The sequence below is a fragment of the Phocoena phocoena genome, chromosome 6, assembly GCF_963924675.1.
Source record: "Phocoena phocoena chromosome 6, mPhoPho1.1, whole genome shotgun sequence".
NCBI classification, from domain to species: domain Eukaryota; kingdom Metazoa; phylum Chordata; class Mammalia; order Artiodactyla; family Phocoenidae; genus Phocoena; species Phocoena phocoena.
The window spans coordinates 114982368-115005705 of NC_089224.1; the positions used below are offsets into that span (position 1 = coordinate 114982368).

At 62.3% G+C, this 23338-nt stretch overlaps 1 protein-coding gene across 1 annotated transcript in view; it reads right to left on the reverse strand.

The window, feature by feature from the left end:
- Nucleotides 1-246: 246 nt before the first annotated feature.
- EXD3 (exonuclease 3'-5' domain containing 3) overlaps nucleotides 247-23338 on the reverse strand; it is a 62299-nt gene continuing 39207 nt past the window's right edge. The window contains 5 exon segments of the mRNA XM_065879998.1: nucleotides 247-560; nucleotides 858-896; nucleotides 2582-2675; nucleotides 16368-16499; nucleotides 16715-16768. Of these exon segments, the coding sequence (XP_065736070.1) occupies nucleotides 247-560; nucleotides 858-896; nucleotides 2582-2675; nucleotides 16368-16499; nucleotides 16715-16768 (633 nt within the window).

Here is a 23338-nt window from a genome sequence, read left to right on the forward strand (position 1 = left end):
TCCTCCAGGCATGCCTCCTTGCTGAGCGCTGGGCAGTTCTTGGCTCAGGGTCCAAGCCTCCTGCCCGCGAGGAAAGCTCCGTCTTCCCGGGACGGCTGCGAGGGACTGAGCGCGCTCGGGGCTATGGGGTGAGACGGTACCCAGCAGCGGGAGTCCACGACCACCACCCGTGCAGCTTTCCCACTTTATTGCCGGCTGCCTGGGCCCCCAGGAGTGACGCAGGCCACGGGGCCGTGGGCCCAGTCCTCAGGAGGGGCTGCTGGCTGGGCTGGGGGCTCTGCTCGGCTCGCGGGAGCCGGGGACACCTTCCAGAACCTCTCGGAAGTTCTCGGCGACTCGGCCCAGGTGGGAGCCCTCCCAGAAGACTTTGCCGCAGCCCGTGCAGCAGTAGAAATGCCGCAGCCCCGGCCTCCGCAGCACGCCTGCCGGGACCCCCGACAGCTGCAGTCGGGTGCCGTCGCCCAGTGTAGCCGGCACGCGGCTCTGCAGGTCCTCCTCCTCCAGCCAGCGGCAAGAGGGCTCGTAGGTGCAGCCCCCAGGGGCCTCCTCTGGGGCTGAGCCTGGACAGGCGGAGCAGCCACCCTGAGCCCCCGCCCTTAGGCATGCGGCCCCCACCCCTCTCTCCACGGGCCCCTCCTTCCGTTTCCCTAGCCACCCCCCCACCCTGCCTCCCCTACCCAGGGACCTCTGGATCACAGGCGACTGACCCCTCTCTCTTCCCAGCCCTCCCTGACACTGCCCCCCAACCCCCCAGGGCACAGGGACCATCCCCTCAGAGTGGTCCCCTCTGCCCCATCCTGGGGTGGGTCCAGATGCCAGGGCCCCTTGTGTCCTTGGCGGGTGCTCCCAGGGCTCACCTGTCTCCCGTTCATCCTCGGTTTGGGCGGCCTCGTCACCTGTCAATCAAGGATGTCAGGGTCTGTTCTGAGGATAGACTGGCAGCCCCAGCGCCCACAGGGCACCTTGAAGTGCCCAGCCTTTCCCCCACCCCCAGCAGAGAAGGCAAAGGGCAGGGGACCAAGCAGCTTTGGCGCCAGCCCAGTCCCCTCCCACGGGAACTCACACCTTGGGAGGTTCTTGGGGCTCAAAGGTCCCTGGGAACCATGTTCTGGGCGTAAGATCGGCCGATTAGGGCACTTGGGGGCCTGAGAACCGGCGGGCAGGGTGGGGTGGGGGCGGCCCGTCGGTGGCGATGAGCAGATAAGCCCACTGCCAAGGAGGGAGTTTCGCAACCAGCCAGCACCAGGTCGGTGTGCGGGCAGGGGCCCAAGGGACCGCTGGAGCTCAGGGTATGGGAGAGACCCTGGGAGGCAGCCTCCTCCTGACCCTGCGGGAGGGCCCCACCCGCACTGAGGGCACGGTGTGACGGCCAGGCCGGCAGCAGCCAGGGGCCAGTGCGGGATGGAGGCGGCGACGGCCGAGGAGCCCTGGCCAGCAGGTGGGAGAAGCGTCCCCCAGGCCCGTTGACCCTCGTAATTTGCTTGGCAAACATTTCTTTGCAGATGGTTCCAGATTAACCGCAGCCAGATCTGAATGGATGAGGCGCCCACACCAGCCCTGTCGCCCCCGTGGAGCCCAGCGAGGCCATGACCTCCGTCTGGCCTCCCTGCTGCACCACAGCCTGTCTGGCCCCAGCCCTTACCTGCCAGCTCGTGAGGGTGCTGCCCAGGACAAGTGTGAGCCTCTGGGTGGAGTGTCGGGGGCTCAGCGGGGCTGGAACCCGGGGGGGCCCCGTGGGGGGCGCTGCTTGTGCCCTGCCCCTCCCCCCAGCCTCCAGCACATCCTGGCCATGCTGTGGAGAGCTGAGAGCTGCACAGGGCCGGACACAGGCCGTCGTGACAGCTCAACCACTACGTGGGTGGCCCCAAATCTCCGAGGGAGGCGCGAAGGACAGTGAGAAGACAGCTGGAGGAACACCAGCTGTGCAGAGGGGCCCGGAGGCACCCTGGCCTCAAGCTCACCCCTTCGGCTGCCCCAAGATGCCCTCTGTAGCCACCCCATCCCGCCCTCCATGGAAGGAAACTGAGGCCGGGCCCCTGAATGGGGGCGGACAGCGGGGCTCGCCCTCCTTCCTGTGCACCCAGGCTCACCTACGTTCAGACCGCTACTTGGCAAGGCCAGCGATGCAAGCGTACGCAGGTGAACGTGTGCTCTGCCCATGTGCGTTCACCTGTGTGCGCGTGTGACCGAGTGTGCACGGGCACACGTGAGAGCGCGTGTGCCCGTGAGCGTGTGTGTGTCTTCACGTGCAAGATACACGTATGCGTCCGTGTGCGGGTGCGCTCCACGTATGGGGCGGGGTGACTAAGCAGGGCCCACTGCAGAGAAAGGGGGGGACACTATCCCGGGGGCCCTGAGTGCTGGAGCTTCCCGGTCTCCTGGACCAGTGGCCTGCACACCACACAGAGGGGAACAGAGGCCGCGACCCTCGTCCCGGCCCTGGACACTGTCCACCCCCACACCCCCACCCTGGCACCGGCACCTCCCTGGCCGTCCCCGGAGGTTAGCCCTGGGAGCACCCAGCAGCTGGGCCACTGCCCACAGACTCCACGGAGCCCTCTCCTGAGCGAGGCACACTCACCTGTACCGCTAGGGCCTTCTGGGTGGTTGCTGAGCCACACAAGCTGCTTCATTACATCCTTGGAGACCTTCAGGTACTGGTGACAGTTGCAAGCCTAGGGACGGAGGAGGTGCTGAGTCTGTGGAGGTGCCCTCTGTCCCTCCAGCCCCAGCCCTGTGTTCCTTGCAGCTCTCGGTCTGCCCAGGGGGTTTCACAGAGACGCACGACACCTCCCTTCCTCTTCTTGCAAGACCATGGGGCGCACTACCTCCTGGGAGCCCTCCCTGACTGCATGGGCTCCAAGTGGGCCCTGGGCAGGCTCTTCTAAGTCCTAAGATGCTAGAGGCCTCTGCCATCACCCAGCTGTCCTCCCCAAATCCAGAGCCAAACCTGGGCCCCCTGAGATGGATCAACATTGGTGGGGGACGCAGGCCCAGCATCAAAGGGTCAGGGTGGGCGGCCCTAGAGCTGCTCTGACCCCTCAGCCCATTTTGGGGCATGCCGGGGCCATTTCAGTGTCCACGCTTTTTTTTTTTTTTTTTTTTTTTTTGCGGTACGCGGGTCTCTCACTGTTGTGGCCTCTCCTGTTGCGGAGCACAGACTCCGGACGCGCAGGCTCAGCGGCCATGGCTCACGGGCCCAGCCGCTCCGCGGCATGTGGGATCTTCCTGGACCGGGGCACAAACCCGTGTCCCCTGCATCGGCAGGCGGACTCTCAACCACTGTGCCACCAAGGAAGCCCGTCCACGCTTCTTGATGACTCCTGCTGCCTGCCCTGCGCCTGGGCACCGAGTGTGTGAGGGGCAGAGGAGCAAAGCCATTTTCGCTTCCAGGCAGAGTCCGGGTCAAGGACACGTAGCAGGCTCAGCCGCACTGACCTTACTGTCCCCGAGGGTGGGGTGGGGCTTGTGGGGCCCATCCTGCCCTTGCAATGTGGCCACCCTGGGGCTGCTCCATGACAACCACTGCCTGGCGGGGTGTCAGGTCTGGACATAGGATTCCCAGAGCGAGGCAAGAAGATGGGGTGGGGGGCCCGGGCGCCCGCTGAAACCCAGCTCCCAGGCGGGTACATGCAGGTATCCTGTCACGGGAGGGGGGGTGAGCCTGTCCATGGGGAGGAGGGGCCGTGATGGGTGCTCAAGCGACAGCTCCGGGCCCCCTCCTCACCTGGTGAGCCCTATCAGTGCCCTGGACGACAGAGTGCCTGGGGTGGGTAGTAGGCGGTGGCCATGGGCTCCTGGAGCCACGGGCTTGGGGCGAGGAGAGGGCTCCTGCCCTGCCCCCCCCCCCCCCTCTTCCCACGGCCTTTCATCACGGAGCCTGCTTTACCTGCGGCCTCACTGCTTGACCTCCAGCATCACAGCCCGGGGTGGCAGGGGGGTGGGCAGGCGCCAGAGGGCGGGGCCGCCTCTGCTGGGGGGCTGGGGGGGCGGGGCTGATCCTCACGCAGGACCCTCCCCTGGGCCTCTCTGGGGGCCTCCCCCCACCGACCGCGGCCAGACTCTGGGCTGGCCTCCGGCACAGGGAGACGGCTGTGGGCTTTGCCCTCCTGGTGGCAGGTCCAGGGGCTCTTGGGGCAGGAGTGAGGGCAGAGCCCAGGATGCAGGTCAGGCCCGTGGTCACTCCAGGCCCAGCTGGGGAAGAAGCTGAGAAAAGGCGGGCCGTCTGGCCTCCGGCCGCTGCCCTGGGCTGCCTGCCACAGAGGCCCAGGCTCTCCCTGTCCAGGCCACCCGAGGGGACAGCACCAGCAGGTGTGGGAGGGACGGCTCAGCGGGAGGAGGGTGGGGTGGGGTCCTCCGCAAGGGGTCCGCCAGCCTTCCCAGGACCAGCGGTGTGCACGCCTGGGCGGGGCCGCCAGCTCACGCTGAGTCACTGCGCAGACAAACGCCCGGTGCTGTTGTCCGTGAGGGCCGGCCCCACCCTCGGGAAGCACTGGTGCTAGTTTTCCCACGGCCGCTGCCCACTGTCGGGTCTTGCTGCCACCCTGGCCCCCACCCCCACTCCCGGCTGGAAAAGCCGGTTCTGGGCCACCTGCCCACCCCCAGTCCTGTGGTCCCCATCTGTAGGAGGGCCTGGCACCCAGGGCTTCCCTGTCCATCTCCTGTCCACCTCACGGCCCAGCAACGCTTGCCTCACCACCTGCTGTGGGTGGCCGCGGCCCTGCCCTTATGGGGCTCGGAGCTGAGCGCACACCCATCACCCTCCCCACGCAAAGAGGGACGGAGCCCCTGACCTCCCATTGTGGAGAAGGGGCCTCTGAGGGGCTGAGTAGCTTGCTCACGGTCACACTTTGGCTGGCCAGGACCCCACACCTGGCAGGGTCCTTACCCCGCCAGCCCCCAGCCGAGGGGATGCGTGCAGGTGGTGTCTGAGCCAGGTCCACTTCCTGCAGGGGGTGTGCAGACCCCAGCCTCGGATGCCAGCAGATCTGGGCAGATGCCAGTGGGGGGCCGTGGGCTCCCTGGACGGGTGGACAGTGTGGTCTTGTTGGTCCCGCCCAGTCTCCTTGCCCCCATCTAGCCTGGGAGCCTGGGGGCAGGGCAGGCCTCCACCCCCAGAGCCTGGCTGGGTGGGAGCGGCCAGGTGAGTAGGGCAGGAGGGGCTGGGAAGGTTCCTGGCTCCTCTGTCCCAGGGGTCCACCTGCATGCCTGGTTGCCACAGCTTCCAAGGGTGCTTGGGGCCAACGTCCATCGTGATGCCCAACCCCATGGTGTGAGGCTGCCTCTCCGGGGCTGGGCTGCCAGCCGGGACTGGCCCAGGGAACTGGTGGTGGTCCAGGACCCAAAGCCAGGCAGGCCAGGTCTGGTGGCCCGCCCTCTACGGCCTGTTCCCTCCCCCCAGGTCAAAGGAGGGCAGGAAAGGCCACTTTCCTGGGAGGCACCCCCAGCCCTTCGCTGGGCTTGGCGGGTGTGCGAGCTGGCACCCTCCGTTCCTCTAAGACTGGGACTTGGGGAGGGGGAAGCTGGAGGGCTGAGGGGTCGGTTCCCAGGTGCTGGGAGCCATGCCCATGAAAAGGCCAGCTCTCAGCTCTGAGCCCAGGAATCCCACCCCCACCCATCACTTTCCCCGGGGAGTGACTGTCTCCAGCGCAGCCAGAGCTGAGCAGGGGCGAGGTCACGGGGTCTGTCCTGAACTGTGTGTCCCCAGGCATGTCTGCTCCCACCAGCCGTGGACGCACACTTGCCGTGGTCCGTGGTGTCTGCTGTGCCACCAGGTAGTGGACGGCTGGTGCACCGGTGTTGGGAGTGGGGAGAGGGCTGTCACAGGCAGGCCGGACTGGGCCACAGAGTGCGGTGGGAGGGGCCTCGCACACACTCCTGCCCAGAGCCCACCAGCCCCTGCCAGGGCTGAGAGCAGCGCCGTGCGAACTGCTTGGACCCCCATCAGCCCCGGGCCTCCCCGAGTGGGGTGCTGAGGGGGGCGTGGTGGGAGATGGGCCTCACCAGGGGCTGCCAGGGCACAGGGCGTGAGAGAGGACCAGCGGTCCCTAGGGGACAGGGCGGCAGGAAGTGGCCTTTCCAGGCTGGGAGCCTAGTGGAGGGACCCAGTTCTGAGCAGGACCTGGGCAAGGCTCCCTGCCCAGCCAGCAGCCGGCCTGATCATACTCCCTGGCAGGCCAGGCCCACCACCCAGTGGGATGTGAGGTACGGTCAGTCTGGTACCCAGGCCCCAGGAGGCCCCACAGGCAGGGCGGAAGGGGGCTTGGGCTGAGGAGCTGTGACACGCTCTAGAGTAGTGGCCCCTTTCTCGCTCACTTCGAGCAAATTTACAGCAAAGCATAGAAGAACAGAGGAAAATAAACATCATCCCCGCGCGGCCACTGGGCGAGAAAAGCCAGCGTGGGGTGGCGGGGTCTCTGGCACCTTCCCGTACACACCTACACTCGGCAAGTGTCTCCTACTCGTGCCAGAGGAGCTGCAGGGCACCAGTGTCAGTTCCCAGGGCCCTATGGCCCATTTGGTCCCTGCCAAGCGCCACCCCCTGCCCCACCTTGCCTGAGGTCCTGAGACCGGTGGGTCCAGAGGCCTCCCAGGGCTGCCTTGTGCACCATGACCCCCCAGAGCTGCCCCCAACAAATGGTGCAGGGCCAGGGACAAAGGGCTGGTGTGAAAGACCCCCGGCCTGGGGGCGGGCCTGACACCTCGCGGAGGAAGCACTTAGGTGGCTGCTCCGCGCCTCACTCCCCCACGCTGTCTGGCGACACTTCGAGAGGTCCTGGGTCAGCTGCCCCCCAAGTGCCCGGGGGGTGGGGCTGTGAGCCTCCTTCAAGACAAGCTGGCCTGGCCCAGGAAGGCCCTGCTGGCCCTGGCACTGGGTTGGGGTCTGGGAGAACTGTGTCCCCTCCCGTCACAGCGGAGACCCCAGGCACTTGCAGGGTCCAACCCCCCCACCTGCCAGCCAGGGGCACAAGCTGGGGCAGCAGGACCAGGCCCCAGGCCCCCGGGGAGGTGTGCGGTTGAGATGGGGCCTGCCTGGGAAGGTTTAAGATCCCAGCCAGTGCTCTTCTGACCTGTGAAGCAGGCTTGCGGCCCTCTATCCCCACTGCTGGAGACCTAGGATGGCAGCCCTGCAGGGTCTCCCCCCCCAACACCCCCCCCCCCCCCCCCGTGCCCGCCCTGCCCCCAGGCCCGGGAAGGTCAGTTCCCAGAGGCCCGGCCCCTCCCCCACCAGGCCACGGTCCATCCCCTTTGTGGGGCCGGGACAATGTCTCCGCAGACAGAGCGGGGGATGGGCCTCTGGCGCTGTCGGCACCCTGGGGGGTCAGGGGCCACGGGTGCCGGGGCCTGCAGTGTGTGACAGACCCTGACAGCGCCAGGTCCGGGCACACGCGTGTGCACTGGCACTCCGCAGGCGTGTGGCTCAGAAGCACCCAGTCCTCGGGGTGCAAGGGCACCAGCTTTGGAGCAGCTGAGTGTGTCCACGTGTGGGCGTGAGTCAGGCGTGTGAACACGGAGCCTGTGTGACCCGGCATGTCACGTGAGGACAAGGGGCCTGCGTGAGTGGATGTGCCTTTGAGTGCTCGCCCAGCAGCTTGCAGTGCCCCGCACGGGGGGTGGGGGTGGGGGTGGAGGTCCGGAGGTGTGTTCCTGGGGTGGGAGGAGTCCTGACCGGGAGAGTCCGCCTCTCCCAGCAGATGGGGAGGGGACAGTGGCATCTGGGACAATGGGAGGAAAGCCACGTGCCCCGGGCAGAAAGACAAGCATGGTGTCCGGGACGCAGTCTGGACGACACAAGGCCTGACTGAGGCGCGCTGCCCGGCTAGGGCCACCCCGGTTAGGGACACAGGGGAGGGCCTGAGCCCCTCCCTCAGGCTCTCTGGGGCCGGCAGGCCTATGGCCTGGGAACTGGTCACCCCCTGCCCTGTGTACCTTGGTCCTCTCAAGCCTTCACCCCCTTCTCCTTCCAACTGTGCCAGCCCCGCCCCAGGGCCCACTTAGGACCTGGACGTGCAGACCCCGCTGCATGGCGACAGCCGGACTGACAGCCCAGCTTAGGCCATCTAAAGCCAATCAGAATGAGACCCCACGTCCGGCTCACTTGGATGGGTCGGGGCCAGTGTCCACTGAGGCAGACAGAGGGGTGTGAGCCACTGGGCCTGGACAGGTGGCCAAGTCCCCCGCTTCTCTTCGCATCCTGGACTCTGACACAAGACAGTCACAGCCCCCCTCCAGGGGGGCCAGGGAGAACGCGGACCACTATGTGAATTTCAGATAAAACATGGGATTCTGCTCTGAAGTTCGCACTTATCGGGGTCTGTCCTTGCATTTCCCAAGTCCGGCACCCAGCCCTCCCAGGCTCATAGAAGGAACAGAGAGAGTGAGAGAGCTGCACGGGAGGCCCCGGACGTGCTCCCACGGCGGGGAGACCCCAACGAGGGGCAGTGCACACTGTCCCCAGGCAGGCATGGCCAGGACCCCCTAGCTCTCTCTGTGAGGTGAGGGTGGGTGGGTAGGCACGTGCCCTGGGTTAAATCAAACAGAACCTGGGCCAGAGGATGCCCTCTGGACCCAGGCCCTGGGGTGGCTCCCCATCCCCTTTGGCCCCTCAGCACCTCCCCCTAGGCAGCACATCCCCCTTGACGCCCATCCCTGGCAAGACGCTGGGCAGCACACAGCCCCCTCCCGTGGCCCCCAGTTATCCCCACTAGCTGGTTTTCCCCCTCCCCCCACCGTCCACACCGCCACAGCCCCAGCACCCTCCTAGGCGGCACATACACCTCCCCTGTGGCCCCTGAGCACCCCACTGCGAGCACATAGCACCCCTCCCTCGAGCACACCCCCAGGCGGTACACAGCCCCCTCCCAGTGGTCCCGAAGCCCCTCCCAGGTGGCCATACCCCTCCACCGTCCCCGATGAGCCCGGGAGGCGCCCCCTTCCCGGGGCTCCCGGGCACCCCCAGCGCGGCAGGCGCGAGCCGTTCCCAGACGGGGGAGGGGCGCGGGCCGTGAGAACCGCCGGCGGCGGGCGCGTGGGAAAGCGGGAGGAGGGGCGGCGCGGAGGGCGGGGCGCGCCTGGGAACGGCCCCCGCCCCCGCCGGCCTTTGAAAGGGCCACTCAGGGCGCCCGGCCCAGATTCAAAAGCAAACGGCCGCCCGCCCGCCAGCCTTCCCGCGCCGGCGGGGGCGGGGGCGGAGGACCTCGGCTGCCCAGGGCCGTGTGGGAGGGGGCGGGCGCCAGCCGGCGGAGAGAGGGGTGGCAGGCTGGGGAAGTCGGGGAGGGGCCGATGCGGTTCGGGCTGGGGGCAGCCCTGGTTGTCCTCCTCCCACCGACAAGTGGAGCTGGGCCCTCAGACAGCAGGTGGCAGCCCTGCAGCCTGGAGTCTGTCACCCACTCACATCAGGCCTGCACAGGGGGCCAGGGGACAGTCCTGCCCCCCGTGCTCTCAGCCCAAGGAGAGGGGGGCTCCAAAGTACTTCTCCAAAGGGTGGTGGTATTCCCAGGATTGGGCTGGGGGCCTGGAGGACTTCCTGGAGGAGGTGACATATAAACTGGGGCTTGCAGGCTCAGGTGCTGCAGGAGCTGGGGTGTGATGTGGGGTCCGGTGCGGTCAGGAGGGACCGGTGTGGACAGCAGGCTGGAACGAGTCAGGGCGCTGGCAGTGTGGAGGGGTGGGCGCGGGGCTGAGCCCAAGGGCGGGCGTCCCCTGGCCCTTCCCCCTTCTTGCACCTTCCAGGGCCACTGAGTCAGGCCAAGCAGGAGAGGGCCCCCTCTTCTACTGCCGCCTGTGCCTGGTGCAGTGCGTCTGCCGAGATGGGGGGAAGAAGAAGCAGTCCCTACCCAGCTCAGCCCCCCACTTCCCGGGGGCCCCCCGCACTGCACTCTGCCCCGCCACTCCCCCAGCTCCAAGGAGGAGAGCACTGTTCCTTCTCCCGAGGCCCTGCCCTACCCCTGGCTGGCTGGGGGGCACACCTAGGCCCCCACCTGCCCAGATATCCACCTGCCACGCTGCTCCCCTGTGGAGGCCTTCGGGGTCTGTGCTGGTCCCAGATGTACCCGATGATGGGCTCTCAGCAAAGCTCCACCCACAGTGGCCCCGTCAGGGTGGCGGGTGGGCGGAGAGTGGGGCTGCCTGGGAGGGGCTGGGAAGGGGGTGCCCCCACACCCCAGCCGGTCTGACCCGTGCGGCTGGGGAGGGCAGGTGGCCGGGTGGGAGTGGGGGTGACACAGGCCTGTTCCTGCTGCTTGCCCACCCACAGGGCACCCACTGCACTGCCCATCGACCCAAAGGCCCCTGCCTTGTTCGGACACAGATGGAGTAGTCACTGCCTGGCAGGCCCTACTCTGTCACCCTGAGGACCCTCCCTAGACCCAATCCACAGCTCCCTGGGGCCTCCTCCATCTGCAGCCCTGAGGGGCTGGCTGCCTCTGGCCCCTGACCCCAAGGCTGGTGAGCCTGTCCTGCCTGCTGCATCTGGGGCTCAGGGGACAGAGGGTCTGCAGAAGCTAGGCCCGCTATCCTGGGCCAGGCCCCCTGGCTTTGGAGCTGGCAGTACTCAAAAGGAAGAAGAGACCACCTCCCCTGCTAGATGCCAGCCTGGCCCCTGGGCCCGGTCATCCCTGCCACCGACCCCAGCAGCGGGGTGGGGGGCGGGGGCTTTCCTGGAAGGGCTGCTTGGTTTCTGCGAAAGCAGCTGTGGGCAGTGTGTGAACGAACACACAGGCGGGGCTGCTGCCAACAAAACCTTATCTACGGACCCTGAAGTCTGCATTTCATGTGATTTAACTCGTGGGCTGTGATGTCAGACATCTGGGGGAGGGTGCGCCTTCTGCCCTTCCGCCAGCCCCAGCCCCGGCCACAGGACCCTCGGACTGAGATGGGTGCCCTCCCCCACCCACCCCACGGGCCTGGCTGGCATCGCCTGCCCCTCGCTCAGAAGGCAGGTCATCTGCGCCCCGCCCTCCCTCCCCTTTCTTTCGAGCCCACTGAGCGGCGGGTTTAGAGCTGGCCTGACACCTCTGGCCAGTGGCTCCTGCTGGCTCCGTGGCTGGGGCTCAGAGAGTGGCACTGACGTGGGCCAGGGGGGCACAGGGCAGCAGGATGGGAGACCCCAGACTTCGTGTTTTGGCTGTCCTCTTGCAGCCCAAGGTGTCTTACTGACCTTGGGCCTGAGAGCACAGAGCCGAGGGTGCCCACATGGTCTTTGCCCCTCCCTCCAGCTCCAAGAGGCCTGTCATCTCTGGCCTGCACTAGCTCCCCCTGAGGCCATGTCACACCAGCCTGGCTTGGGGCCAGCGTCTTGGCCGTGGCTGTGGACTCTTCCCTCCATCCTGTGTGTCTGTGCACCAGTGTGCCCGCCGTCCCACCCTGCACTGTGACCTGTCTGGGCTACACGCCTGTCCTCTGTCAGGCGTCTGCGTCCTCTGCGTTCTGACTTGAAGCATCTCGGCCCTTTTAAGAAGTGAACATCCGTCAACATCCAGGAGGTACATCCCGGGGGGGGCCCCCAGACTGCACATGGGAGCACCTCTTAGAAGCACACGGTGAGGACCAGGGTCCCGAGGGGAGTGGCCCTGACCGCCGGGCCCCGGGGCACCTTCCCCGCAGACAGACACAAAAGGAGCAAGGAGCCGGGTGCCTGGATGGGCGCCTGGCGGGAGCTGGGCTGGGGACTCACACACCCGACCTCCCCAGGCGCTGACCAGCAGGTCCCCTGGCCCAGGCTGTTCCCAGGGCCTCAGCACACATCTCGGACCGCAAGGGGGACCCTGGTAGCCCTGCGGGAGGATGAGAGTCCCACGTGGGGCAGGCATGGTGGCAGACTACCAGACGGCTGGTGACCAGGCAGCCCTGCGTCCGTGCGCGGGTGTGGGTACGGCTGTCACGCCAGCCCAGGATCCTTCCTAAAGAAGTGGGCCACTGGGAGCAGGGGTCCCCAGGCCCGTGTGATCCAGGTCCTCAGTTCCCCCAAGAGCCATCTGGTGGGAACCAAGGCTGGGCTCTGGATGAGACCCAGAGGGGAGGGGTGGGACCGAGAGGAAGGCCCTGCAGGCTGGGGGGAGGGCCTCCTGGGGCCATCAGCTGGGCCCACCCTGCTGTCACCTCCAGGGGGCTACGCTGAGCTTGCCGACGGGGCCGACACCCGGCTGGCATCCTGAATCTTGGGACATGCTGGACCCCAACCCCTGATGAAACCTGTCTGGTAGCTCCCGCCACCCCCGAGGCCTGTGACAGGAGCCAGCCGCCCAGGGTCTCTGCCTGTGCAGGGTAGGGGCCGCTCCTTCTGCAGCCTCTGTGCCTGTGTGACCCTGGGGGCACCGAGTGTGGGAACGGGGCTGGGGGCCACGTAGCACAAAGGCCGGGGAGGGGCGGGGTCAGTGGCCACTGCGCCTCTTCCTGTCTGTTCCTGCATCTGCAGTTGGCCATCAGGGTATAGGGAGGGTCTCCGTGCTCGGGGACAGGCTGGGCATGGGCGCCCCGGCCGGCCCCTGGGTCTGGGAGGGCTCCGGGGCCCCCACCACTGCAGGCCCCCAAATTGTGGGTGTGTGCGCTGGGGGGCCGCTGGCCCGGGGTTCCCCTCGCATGCCCAGGCCCCAAGAGCCCTCTGCCCACACCCATTCCCATGCCAGAGATCAGCCTGGGCGGCCTCCTCCGCCCTCTCAGGGCCCCTGCCCAGCCCTGGGGTCTCCTGCGGGGGGTCTGTGAGCCTGTCCCCGAGGCCCAGCCTCCCGTAACTGCAGGCTCCTCGCCCATCACCCTCCCCTTCCTGGAGACCCCTGAGCTGGCTCTGCTGAGAGCTCCCTGAGGTGGGGTGACTGTCATCCTGCAGTGGCCGCTCCCCTCCTGGGGCCCACTTCTAAGGGCTGACGTCACTGGGGCCACGGCCCAATCCGCACCACAGCAGAGGGGGCCGGAGGGACAGAAAAATAGACGTTATGCCCGGCCACGCCTGGGCTCCTGCTTAGGGTTTTTTTTAAACTCAAATTTCTTTGATAAGATCCTTTCCCATGGTGGACAGCACTGGGAATGTCCTCTTGGCGGACGTTCCCGATGGACAGTCCCAGGCCCAAGTCGCCAACTTCGTGGGCCAGGACCCTGCCCTCTACGAGAGATCCACTGCCCCTAGCCCACTGGGCCCCGGGGTGGGCGGGCGGGCCACCTCCCTGTGACAGGGGCCTCCCCCACGTGGCCGGGCACACAGTCCCTCCAGCCTCACTTGCCCTGGCCTCGCACCCCGACGAGCAGCCCCGAGAGTGGCCGGGCAGGCTCTGGGAACGCTTCGTGTGTCAAGTGGGTTTTCCCTCTGGGAACAGCACCAAAATAGAAGAAGGAAGGAAAAGAAAATGGAAACTCAGCCTGGCGGCGGGAGCTCTCCAGGGAGGCGACCAGCTCTGGCCTGGGCAGGGGCAGCAGAGGCTCTGAGCCAGCGTCCAGGGTGCTCGGGCCCTCGGGGGCGCAGGACAGGACCCTGCCGGCTGAGCACAGCACGGAGGCGCTCTCTGGGTCAGTCCTAAGCGTGCTGCTCCCTGCTGGCCGGCGGCCAGTGCCCTTTGATGTCCAGATGGGCTTAGGAGCCACCCTGGCCCTGGCCGTGGCCTCTCAGTGCAGAGCAGGGTCTGCAGCCGCAAGGAGCTACTGGTCACTGGGCCTCAGGCCATCACCTCGGGGCATCTGTGCAGCCCCTTTTCTGGGCTTCTTGGGGTCCACCTGCGAGAGGGCCACTGGTTCCCCTGGGCCGGCCCCGAGGACAGCACCGCTCTGGCGCTGGGCGGGCAGCCGTTCCCGGCCGCTGCTCAGGCTGAGTTCCTGAGGGGAGGCCGCGAGCACCGTGGCCGAGGGGCTCTGGGGGCAGGCGAGGGGGAGCATGGCCCGAGGTGCCCAGCCCGGGTGCAGACACTGCTGCAAGTCGGCAGTGAGACTCCTCTGCTCACCGTGACCAGCTCCACGGCCTGAAGACCACGGTGGGAACCAGTCCACTAACCCAGAGCCAGCTGGGTCCTCCCACCCTGCCCCGGATGCTTCTGTGGTGAGCGAGGCTGGGCTCAAATTCAGAAATCCGAGCTTCTCAGGGACCCCCTTCTCTGCCCGCCTGGCCCTGCCGTGCCAGCCTTTTGGGGTCCTTGTGCACAGATGTAGATGTCCCCAAACAGCTGTCTGCCACCCAGGGAGGGTCCTGCCCTGGGGCACACCCAACCTGCCTCGCTCTGGAGCTGAGCCCCGCTGGAGGCTGCCGGACAGCCACGGGCCTCAGAGGCTCCCCGGCCCTGGGACCCCCTTCCCGACTAAGGCCCACTGGGCGCTGCTGCCCAGCCTCACACCCGGGCTCCCACCTGCCACCCGTGTGGCCGCACACACAGGTCTCTGCCTGGCGCCCCGCCCCACTCCCGGCAGCCCCGTGTGGCCACTGGTGTGGCCACCTTCTGCTTCTGGGCCCCGAGCCGTGGACCCTGTCTTTGTCCTCCTCACCAGCTGGGCACGTGTGTGACACATGCACATCTACCACAGAAGGACAGCGCTGGGCAGGGCCCCAGCTGGGCAGTAAGCCCCTTCCCCCCCGCCCCAAGAGCTTGGTGTACCCCGGCGCGCCCTCCAGACCAGATTCCCAAGAACCCAGACCCAGCACCTGCCGGGCCGCCGGCCAGGGGCTCAGCCTAAAACCTAGGATCCCAGCCACGCCCTTGAATCGTATCCTGGATCTTCTGTGCCTCGCCTTTGCGCCCCCCCCCGCCCCCCCTCCACCACAAGCTGCCGCCACCCCTTACCTGGGCAGGTGCACCACCTGCTCCAGGTCTCCTGCCTCCCCGCCCTACGGTTAGAATGCTGCAAATCTGTCCCGCCTGCTGCGGCCTCCCTGGGCCCCGCTGCCCCCTCGGGACTGTCTCCTGTCTCCCGGGGGCACTGGCTGGCCCCGCCAGGGTGCGGCTCTGTCTCTTGCCTTTGCACCAGCTCCACGCCCCGCCACGGGGCCCACGCCGGGGCAGGGCAGCGGCGGGGCCAAGAGGCAGGGCACATGTGGGGTGAGGGCAGCGGGGCCCTGGATGCTCTTCCCGCGAAGGGCAGCGGCCGCCCTCTGCGCCTGGCCCTCGCAGGTCTGAAGGCTCAGGCACTCCCCAGCCAGTGGCCTGCGGCGCGAGTGGGGTTTTCCTCCTGGCTACCCAATTTCCGTTTTCTCAAGAAGACACCAGCAGAGGCTCTGAAAAGCTCAGGAAAATGCCCGCCCCCCCAGGCCTCGCCTGAAGTCCTGGGGTCTTTACAACACTTGCAGCCTTGAGCAGGGACCCGGTACCGTCCTCCCGAGCTCCAGCCCAAGGGAAAGCACTCCCCGCCACCCGGCTTGGCCACCGTCCGTCCTGGCAGGGCAGGGGCCCAGCTTCTGCACAGACTGCACCCCAGGCCAGGCGGTGGGGGTCCAAGGACCTGAAAACAGGGGCTTCCCTCCCTCCTCCCTCCCTCCCACTCTGCTGGGCGCCGGCCTGGGGGACTGTGCAGAAGTGCGGGGCCCCGCCGGCCTCCACGTGTACCCGGATGGGGGAAGCCGGGCTGAGCTGCCACCACACAGCTGGGCTTCGGGAGCCGCTCCCAATGCAACGTCGTCATGGCCTGAACTCCAGAACATTCTGGGAAGAGCCAGCACCCTGCACGGGGACCGGCCCCGGCCCTCCCTGCCTGCCGCACCCGTGCAGACCCCAGCGCCGAGGGCAGCCATACCCCAGCCCGGCAGGGCCGGGCCCAAAGGCCGCATCGCCTCCCCTCAGCTGCATGGCTCACGACAGGGCACCCAGGCCAGCAGGGGAGGGGAGGGGTGCCCCCTCCCTGGCGCCCGGTCCCCAGACTCCTCACGGATCCTAACCTTGGGTATGGCTGCCCCGACCTGGGGACTTCCTCAGCCAGACCTTTCTCGCCGTCAGGGTGGACCCAGCAGCAATCCATGGCTCCGGACCTTGCCCTCGGAAAACGGGATCCGCCCCAGACAGATGCACTTTGGTGGGTTCCCTGTATTCCCTCCAGAAGCCCAGTGGGAGGCCAGCCCTGGGCCAGGAGGACACTCCCAACCCTGAGCGGACACCCGCCCTGAGCTGCCCTTTCACTCAGCTAGCCACCTTGGCCATGCGGGCCCCGACGCCCTGCCACCTCTTGGCCACAGACGACAGTGACCGCCCCCCACCCCCCGCCAAGCTCCCCCGTGCCGTGGGCATGGGCGTCTGGGGGTGGCGGAGAGGAGAAAACGCACAGACCAGGCAGTGGCCACTGCTTACATGAGCAGAAACGCCAAGGCCATCCGCCAGCGCCAGGGCCTCGCGGGCCTCACCTGTCAGAGCCTGGGGGCTTCCACACCGGCCCAGGGCCAGCAAGGGGCACGCAGCACCCACCTGGCAGCGGCTGAAGATGTCCGAGTGGGTGACACGCACGTTGAAATGCCTGATCACGGCCGTGGCTTGCTGCCGGGCCTTGAGGGAGCAGTCCACCGAGAGGCAGCGCCCAGCCCCAACCTGGGCTCGGAGCTGTGGACACATGCAGCCGTCGAGCGGTGGGCCAGAACCCAGAGCTCACCCAGGCCCCGCCTTCCCAGCTCCAGGCCGAGAGCCTCCGCTCTGCCCAGGGTGGGGCAGTGGTGCCGCTCAGCCCCCCTCCCCCTGGCCCCACGGCAAGCAGACCCTGAGGTGTGGGCGGCTCAGGAAGTCGAGGCTCAGATGTGAGTCATCTGTGGGGTCCTCACCTTGTGGTACGGCAGCCCTGAGGTCAGGATGACCCTCCCCTCCTGCCTGGCAACCTGGGTGGGAGGAAAAACTGGCAGGTGAGGGTGTCAGGCCAGCTCCCGGGGCTGGGGCTTCTTTTGCCCCACTTTCGCCAGCCCCCACCCCCCCACCCCATGCCCCAGAGCTGTCTCCGCCTGGCACCTGAGTGGCCACCAGATTCCCACAGCCTGAGGCCGGGCATACCCTCCTGTTATAGATTTGGTCTCAGAATTGTGCAGACACTTCACAGAATTGCAAACAAAATTAAATTTAAAAAGCAATCTCTAAAAACCCAAAAATGAAACAAGTGAACTACAAAGAGAGAAACATTCCAGATGACACGAAGCCACAGTGAATCGACCATGTATCTCTAGGGCTACAGACCCAAAATGAAGAATACCTGGCAGTAATACTATTGTTGGTGATAATAACATCAACATTGTTATTCTGAAATATCTGTGTGTGAATTGTAACATAAAACAGATGGGTGGGTGGCTTCTTGAGAAAACGGAAATTGGGTAGCCAGGAAGCCACCCACCCAGTGGTAGAGAGTCCGCCTGCCGACGCAGGGGATGCGGGTTCGTGCCCCGGTCCAGGAGGGTCCCGCATGCCACGGAGCGGCTGGGCCCGTGAGCCATGGCTGCTGAGCCTGCGAGTCCGGAGCCTGTGCTCCGCAGCGGAAGAGGCCACAACAGTGAGAGGCCCGCGTACCGCAAAAAAAAAGGGCAAGGAAGGGACCTGAAAAGACGTTTCTCCAAAGACACACAAATGGCCAATATGCACATGTAAAGATGCTCAACATCATGTCATCGGGGAAACGCGAGTCAAACCACAAGGAGACACCACTTCACACCCATTAGGATCACTTTTATTTTTATAAAGGAAAATAAGTGTTGATGAGGATGTACAGCGATTGGGAGCCCTCGTGAGATGCTGGAGGGAATGTAAAATGGCGTGGCTGCTGTGTGAAACAGTGTTGCAGTTTCTCAAAAAATTAAACACAGAATTACCATATGATCCAGCAATTCCACTTCTGGGTGTAGATCCAGAAGAACTGAGAGCAGAAACCCGAACAGATGCTTGTACATCAAGGTACATAGTAGTAGCACTATTCACAATAGCCAAAAAGGTGGAAACAACCCAAGTGCCCACCATCAGATGACAAAAACAAATACACGCGCACACACACACACCCCCATTGTACAATGGAATTTATTCAGCTTCAAAAAGGAAGTAAATGCTGACATGTGCTACAGCATGGATGGACTTTGAGGACATTATGCTCACTGAAATAAGCCAGACACAAAAGGACAAACATTATGTGATTCCACTTACATGAGGTCCCTAGAGGAGTCAAATTCATAGAGACAGAAAGTAAAAGAGTAGTTAGCAGGGGCTGTGGGAGGGGGAAAAGGAGAATGATTGCTTAATGCATATAGAGTTTTTGTTTGAGATGATAAAAAGTTCTGGATATAGACAGTGGTGATGGTTGCACACATTGTGAATGCACTTAATGCCACTGAATTGTACACTTAAATATGGTTAAAATGATCAATTTTATGTTATGTATATTTTACCACAGTTAAAAAAAAGCAAAAGCAAGTGGTTACTTCGTAGTGGTAACAAATATATATCTATGTGATTAATAAAAAATTAAAAACAAACACACACAACTGAAGTAAATATGAGGAAAGACCCAAACAAAAGGGCAGTCGAGAGTAAAACCAGGAGTGACAAGAACGGAAGGCAGACGTCCCAACAGCAATGACAGGTGCAAGAGACAGTGGACTCTTATCGGAGTTCTGTCAAGCTATAGCTATAAACCCCGCAACATTCTTTTTCAGAAGAGAGAGGAAACAGAGTTTTCAGGGAAAAATGGCCCCAATGAAAGGTCATAGCAAAGGAAGTTCTTTTAGTGAAAAAGAGCCTGCTTTTTCTTGGAGTGCATGTGGCTGTCCATACATCATAAACTCGAAAAGGGACAGAATACATAAAACAGATTTAATGATGTCTAATTTTTAGAACTAAGAAAAACCACAATGTGTTAAAAATACTGGAAAATAATAGCAGGTAAAATGGAAAGCAGGCAAGAAAGCTAAATTGACCTAAAATCCCTGGGTTAATTTTAACTTTAGACATTGTCAACTCAGAAATAAATGGTAAAATTTCTAGGCCAATCACTAAAAGAACAGAAATAGAATTTATAACTTTCAAACTAATAGAGGAAAAAAATAGAAACAAGGATGAAAAAGACAAAAAAATATAAGAAATAAAGGGAAAAAAGATCAGAAGAAGTAGGAGAAATAGAAAGCACAAGTTATATAGTACAACTAAACACAAATTATATGAGTAATTACAATAAATGTAAATGGATTAAACTTGGTTTGGATTAAATTGGTTGAAAAGCAAAGACTGTCAGACTAGATTTTTAAAAATCCATGTAGAAGCAGTTTTTAAGTACAGTAATACACCTAATAAGAGCAAAGAAAGGTTGAAAGCAAAAGGGTGAGAAAAGGATATACAAATACTAACCAAAGAATGCTGGAGAAATGGTATTAATATTAGTTCAAATAGACTTTACTGCAAAGAGCAGTACTAGAGCCAAAGAGGTTCACCTCATAATTGTAAAAGATTTCACTCAACAGGAAGGTATAAGAATTCTAAAAGTTGTATGCATGTGCATACAACTTTAAAACATATTAAGCAGATACTGACATGACTACAAGGGGAACTTGGTGAACCCACTGTCGAGGTCTTTGATAGAAGCAGGCAGAGAAACAACCAAACAAGATACACAAGACTTGAGCAAACATTAAGTAAGCTTGCCCTATTGAGCGTGTGAGAGCAAGAGAGGGAAATGAACATGGCTGGAGGAGACTGTGGCCTTTTAAAGTCCACATGGAACATTTATAAAAAGGATCGTCTGCTTGACTACGAAGCAAGTCTTCACAGATACCTAAATCAGCCGTATACAGGCTACAATTCAGATAGGTTAGAAATTGATTTTTAAAAGATAACTAAAAAGCTCCCAAACCCCAAGCTTTCTGAAACTGAAAAACAGCCTTTCAAAGAACTCAAGTCAAATAAGTAATTATAACAGACGCTCAAAAATTATTAGAACTAAAAAGTAATGAAAATACTACATATCAAAACGGATGGAATGCAGCGAAAACGTTCTTCAAGAAAAATTTATTGCCTTGAATGTTTACATCATAAAATTTAAAAGGCTGAAAATTAAAGAGCTAAACACTCCGCTTGGAAATAACCCCAAGCAAGCAAAAGGAAGGAAACTGTAAAGATAAGAAGAGAAATTAATGAGACAAAAAACACAAGAATGAAATAGAAAGGATCAACAAAGCCAAATACTAGTTATTTGAAAAGACTTAGTAAATTGACGAAACTCTGTGTGATCAGGAAAGAGGGGGAGCACGAGTGAGCAGCAATCAGAATGAAGCTGACCACCTGCAGGTACCGCGGAGCTTTCACAGAGGAGCCGGACACCACCACGTATGTGAAACACTGTGAAATGGGCACATCCAAAAGAGGTACGGACTACCAAGTGACTCAAGAAGATGCAGACAACTAAGTAGTCCTAAAATTATTAAATAAGAAAGAATCAGAGACTCCTGGAAACGCCTCCCCCCTGAAACACCAGGCTGAGGAGGCCTTGCAGGAAGTCGGCCAATGTTTGAGAGGATAATCTAAATGTTACTCAAAGCAGCAGAAAGCAGAGAGGAGGAAAAACTCCCAGCTTGTTTATGAGGTGGAAGAGAAGATGGTGAGGAAGAGAAGTTCTGTGTCAGACACGGTCCTGGAGGCAGACCCAGCCACGTGACATGCTGGCTAGGCTGGGTCCAGACTGAAAAGGTTCGTCACGTACACAGGTCACAGGGATGCTCTCAATGGCTGCAGAGAAAGCATCAGGTAGGATTCAGCTTCTTTCATGATGAAATGTGCCGCGGATATGGCACCCGGGGAGCCTCCCCAGCCTGGTGTGGGGGCCTGGCAACCACCGTGGTTCATGGAGGAACATTCCCTGTCAAGTCAGAACTGAGACAGACGGCCACGGTCACCACCTAGTCAACCCCACCTTGGAGGCCTCGACCACTGGGACAGGATAAGGGAAAGAAAGAGACCCACACAGACTGGAGAGGAAGGAATGAAACCAACCTGTTTGCAGAAGATATGTCCACAAAGAGAACCCCAAGAACTGAGTCAATTCAGTAGAATTTAGGAGACTTTTGCAAGGTTTCCAGATGTAGGATCAACGCTCAGCCAACTAAGAACTAAAGGTCCACTGCAGTCCTGTGTATCCGCAGAAAAGCAAGCAGCACCGCGCGTCGTGGCAACAAAGCAGAAGGTTCCCGGGGTGAAACCTCACAGACGTGGCAGGGCTTCGTGGAGAGCTTACAAAACGTGCGTGGAACCCTCGCAGAAGAGCGAGACCAACACTCACGCACAGAGGACTCGACGTGATGACACGTCACTGTCCCCACCCTGGCTCACAGTGTCAACGAGATCCAAGCAAAGCCCACGGAGGGGCTGTTTCCAGACCACCACGGGAAGGTGGAGGCGGAGGGAGAGCGAGGTGGGGCTCCCCCTGCAGATGCCAAGATGAACTGAGGCCAGAGGGAGGAGGACGGAGCGGCAGCAGGGTCCCCACACCATCCCCAGGTCCGGGGATTCGCTGGAAGGACTCAGCACACCATCAGGGAAGGACAGAAAGCAGAACCAGCTTACGGAAAGCACCTGGGCAAAGCACAGAGGAAACCACTCAAGCCCCGGAGCCTGCCTGGTGGAGTCGGCCTGTGCTGAGTGCCCCCTGCGCCGGCCACCGCAACACGCGTCACCGGGCAGATGCATTAGTGACTCAGCACCCATGGTGTGCGCTGCGGTTCAGTCACCCAGGCACCCTCTGCAACCTGGAAGGGAAGCAGGCGTCTAGGCAGACCACACTGTCTGGACAGCTGGGGCACAATGAGCCCTTCCCACCATTCGGGGCAACTTTTCCATCAGCTGTTTACCGGCCAGACCATCTGTGCCAGCGGGCCTTCCCAGCCCAGGGTCAGGCCTGCTACTTTCTGCCCGGGGCACCTCACAGGACAGGGGCACAAGCAGCGAACGAGCGTGTGGAAGGATGCTCAGCTTCACTGATATTCGGAGGAGGGCGAGCAAAAGTGCAGCGAGATGCGACTTCCTGCCGACGAGACTGGCAAAACGGACGGTGAAGCAGCGACCGCGAGTGTAACCTGTGTGTTGTCATCCAGCGGCTCACGGGATGGAGCCCCGGGTGTGGTTCTAAGCTGCCTCAGCACCGCGGCCCCAGGACGGAGGGGCTTCCTCCTGGGCCCTCCCGGCCACTGGCCGGCCCCTTGGGCTCTCCTTCCGCAGGGCCTCCACGGGGAACCCCAGCCATGTTCCGAGGAGCTTGGCCACATCACAGCATGGCCCACCAGTGGCCTCTTTACCCCTGCAGACCGGTCCTCAGTGCCCTAAGTCTACCAGACTAGCAGATCAGTCCCAGAGACCCCAGAACCGCTCAGAAATCACTTCCTGGAGACTCTTCTGGACGCACTTCTCTCCCCACGTCTGTATCCGCTGGGGTCCCCAGAGCAGCAGGACCGCCAGGAGGCACACAGAGACCTACTGCAAGGAGCCAGCCGAGGACGAAGGCGGCGGCGGGGGCTCCGTCGGGGCAGACTCTGCGCCACTGTCCGTGCGTGCACTCCCCAGTCTGGCTCCTGCCAGGGTGGCTGCTCAGCCTGGCCATGTGCCCCCCAGCTTCTGCTCAGGCCACGCCCGGGGAAGCCACCACTGAATGCTGGCATCTTCCTCCATCCACACGGGCTGAGAACCTCCCCAGACATCACGCCCCAGCTCCTCTTCGCCGACGGCTCTTCGCTCAGCGGACTCCGTCCTCTCACACTTGAGCCCAAGCAGAATGAGGCCCAGGGTGCACCTCGGTGCGGCCTGGCTGGCGCCCCGGCTCATCCTTGAAAGGTCTACTGCCCGCTAGCGTGGACACAGCGCCGGGCCTCTGCCCCGCGTGGCAGGACCCTCCTCCCTTCCCTCACCAGCAGTGCTGCCTTTCTTTAAAAAGTGTTTGAGTGTTAACAGTGCTCAGGAGTCAAAACCCACAGTGTAGCCCTTCTATACAGAACGGCCAGTTCACCCACTCGGGGGGTCAAAACCCACAGTACAGCCCTTCTATACCGAACGGCCAGTTCACCCACTCGGGGGGTGAAAACCCACAGTACAGCCCTTCTATACCGAACGGCCAGTTCATCCACTCGGGGGGTCAAAACCCACAGTACAGCCCTTCTATACCGAACGGCCAGTTCACCCACTCGGGGGGTCAAAACCCACAGTACAGCCCTTCTATACCGAACGGCCAGTTCACCCACTCGGGGGGTCAAAACCCACAGTACAGCCCTTCTATACCGAACGGCCAGTTCACCCACTCGGGGGGTCAAAACCCACAGTACAGCCCTTCTATACCGAACGGCCAGTTCATCCACTCGGGGGGTCAAAACCCACAGTACAGCCCTTCTATACCGAACGGCCAGTTCATCCACTCGGGGGGTTAAAACCCACAGTACAGCCCT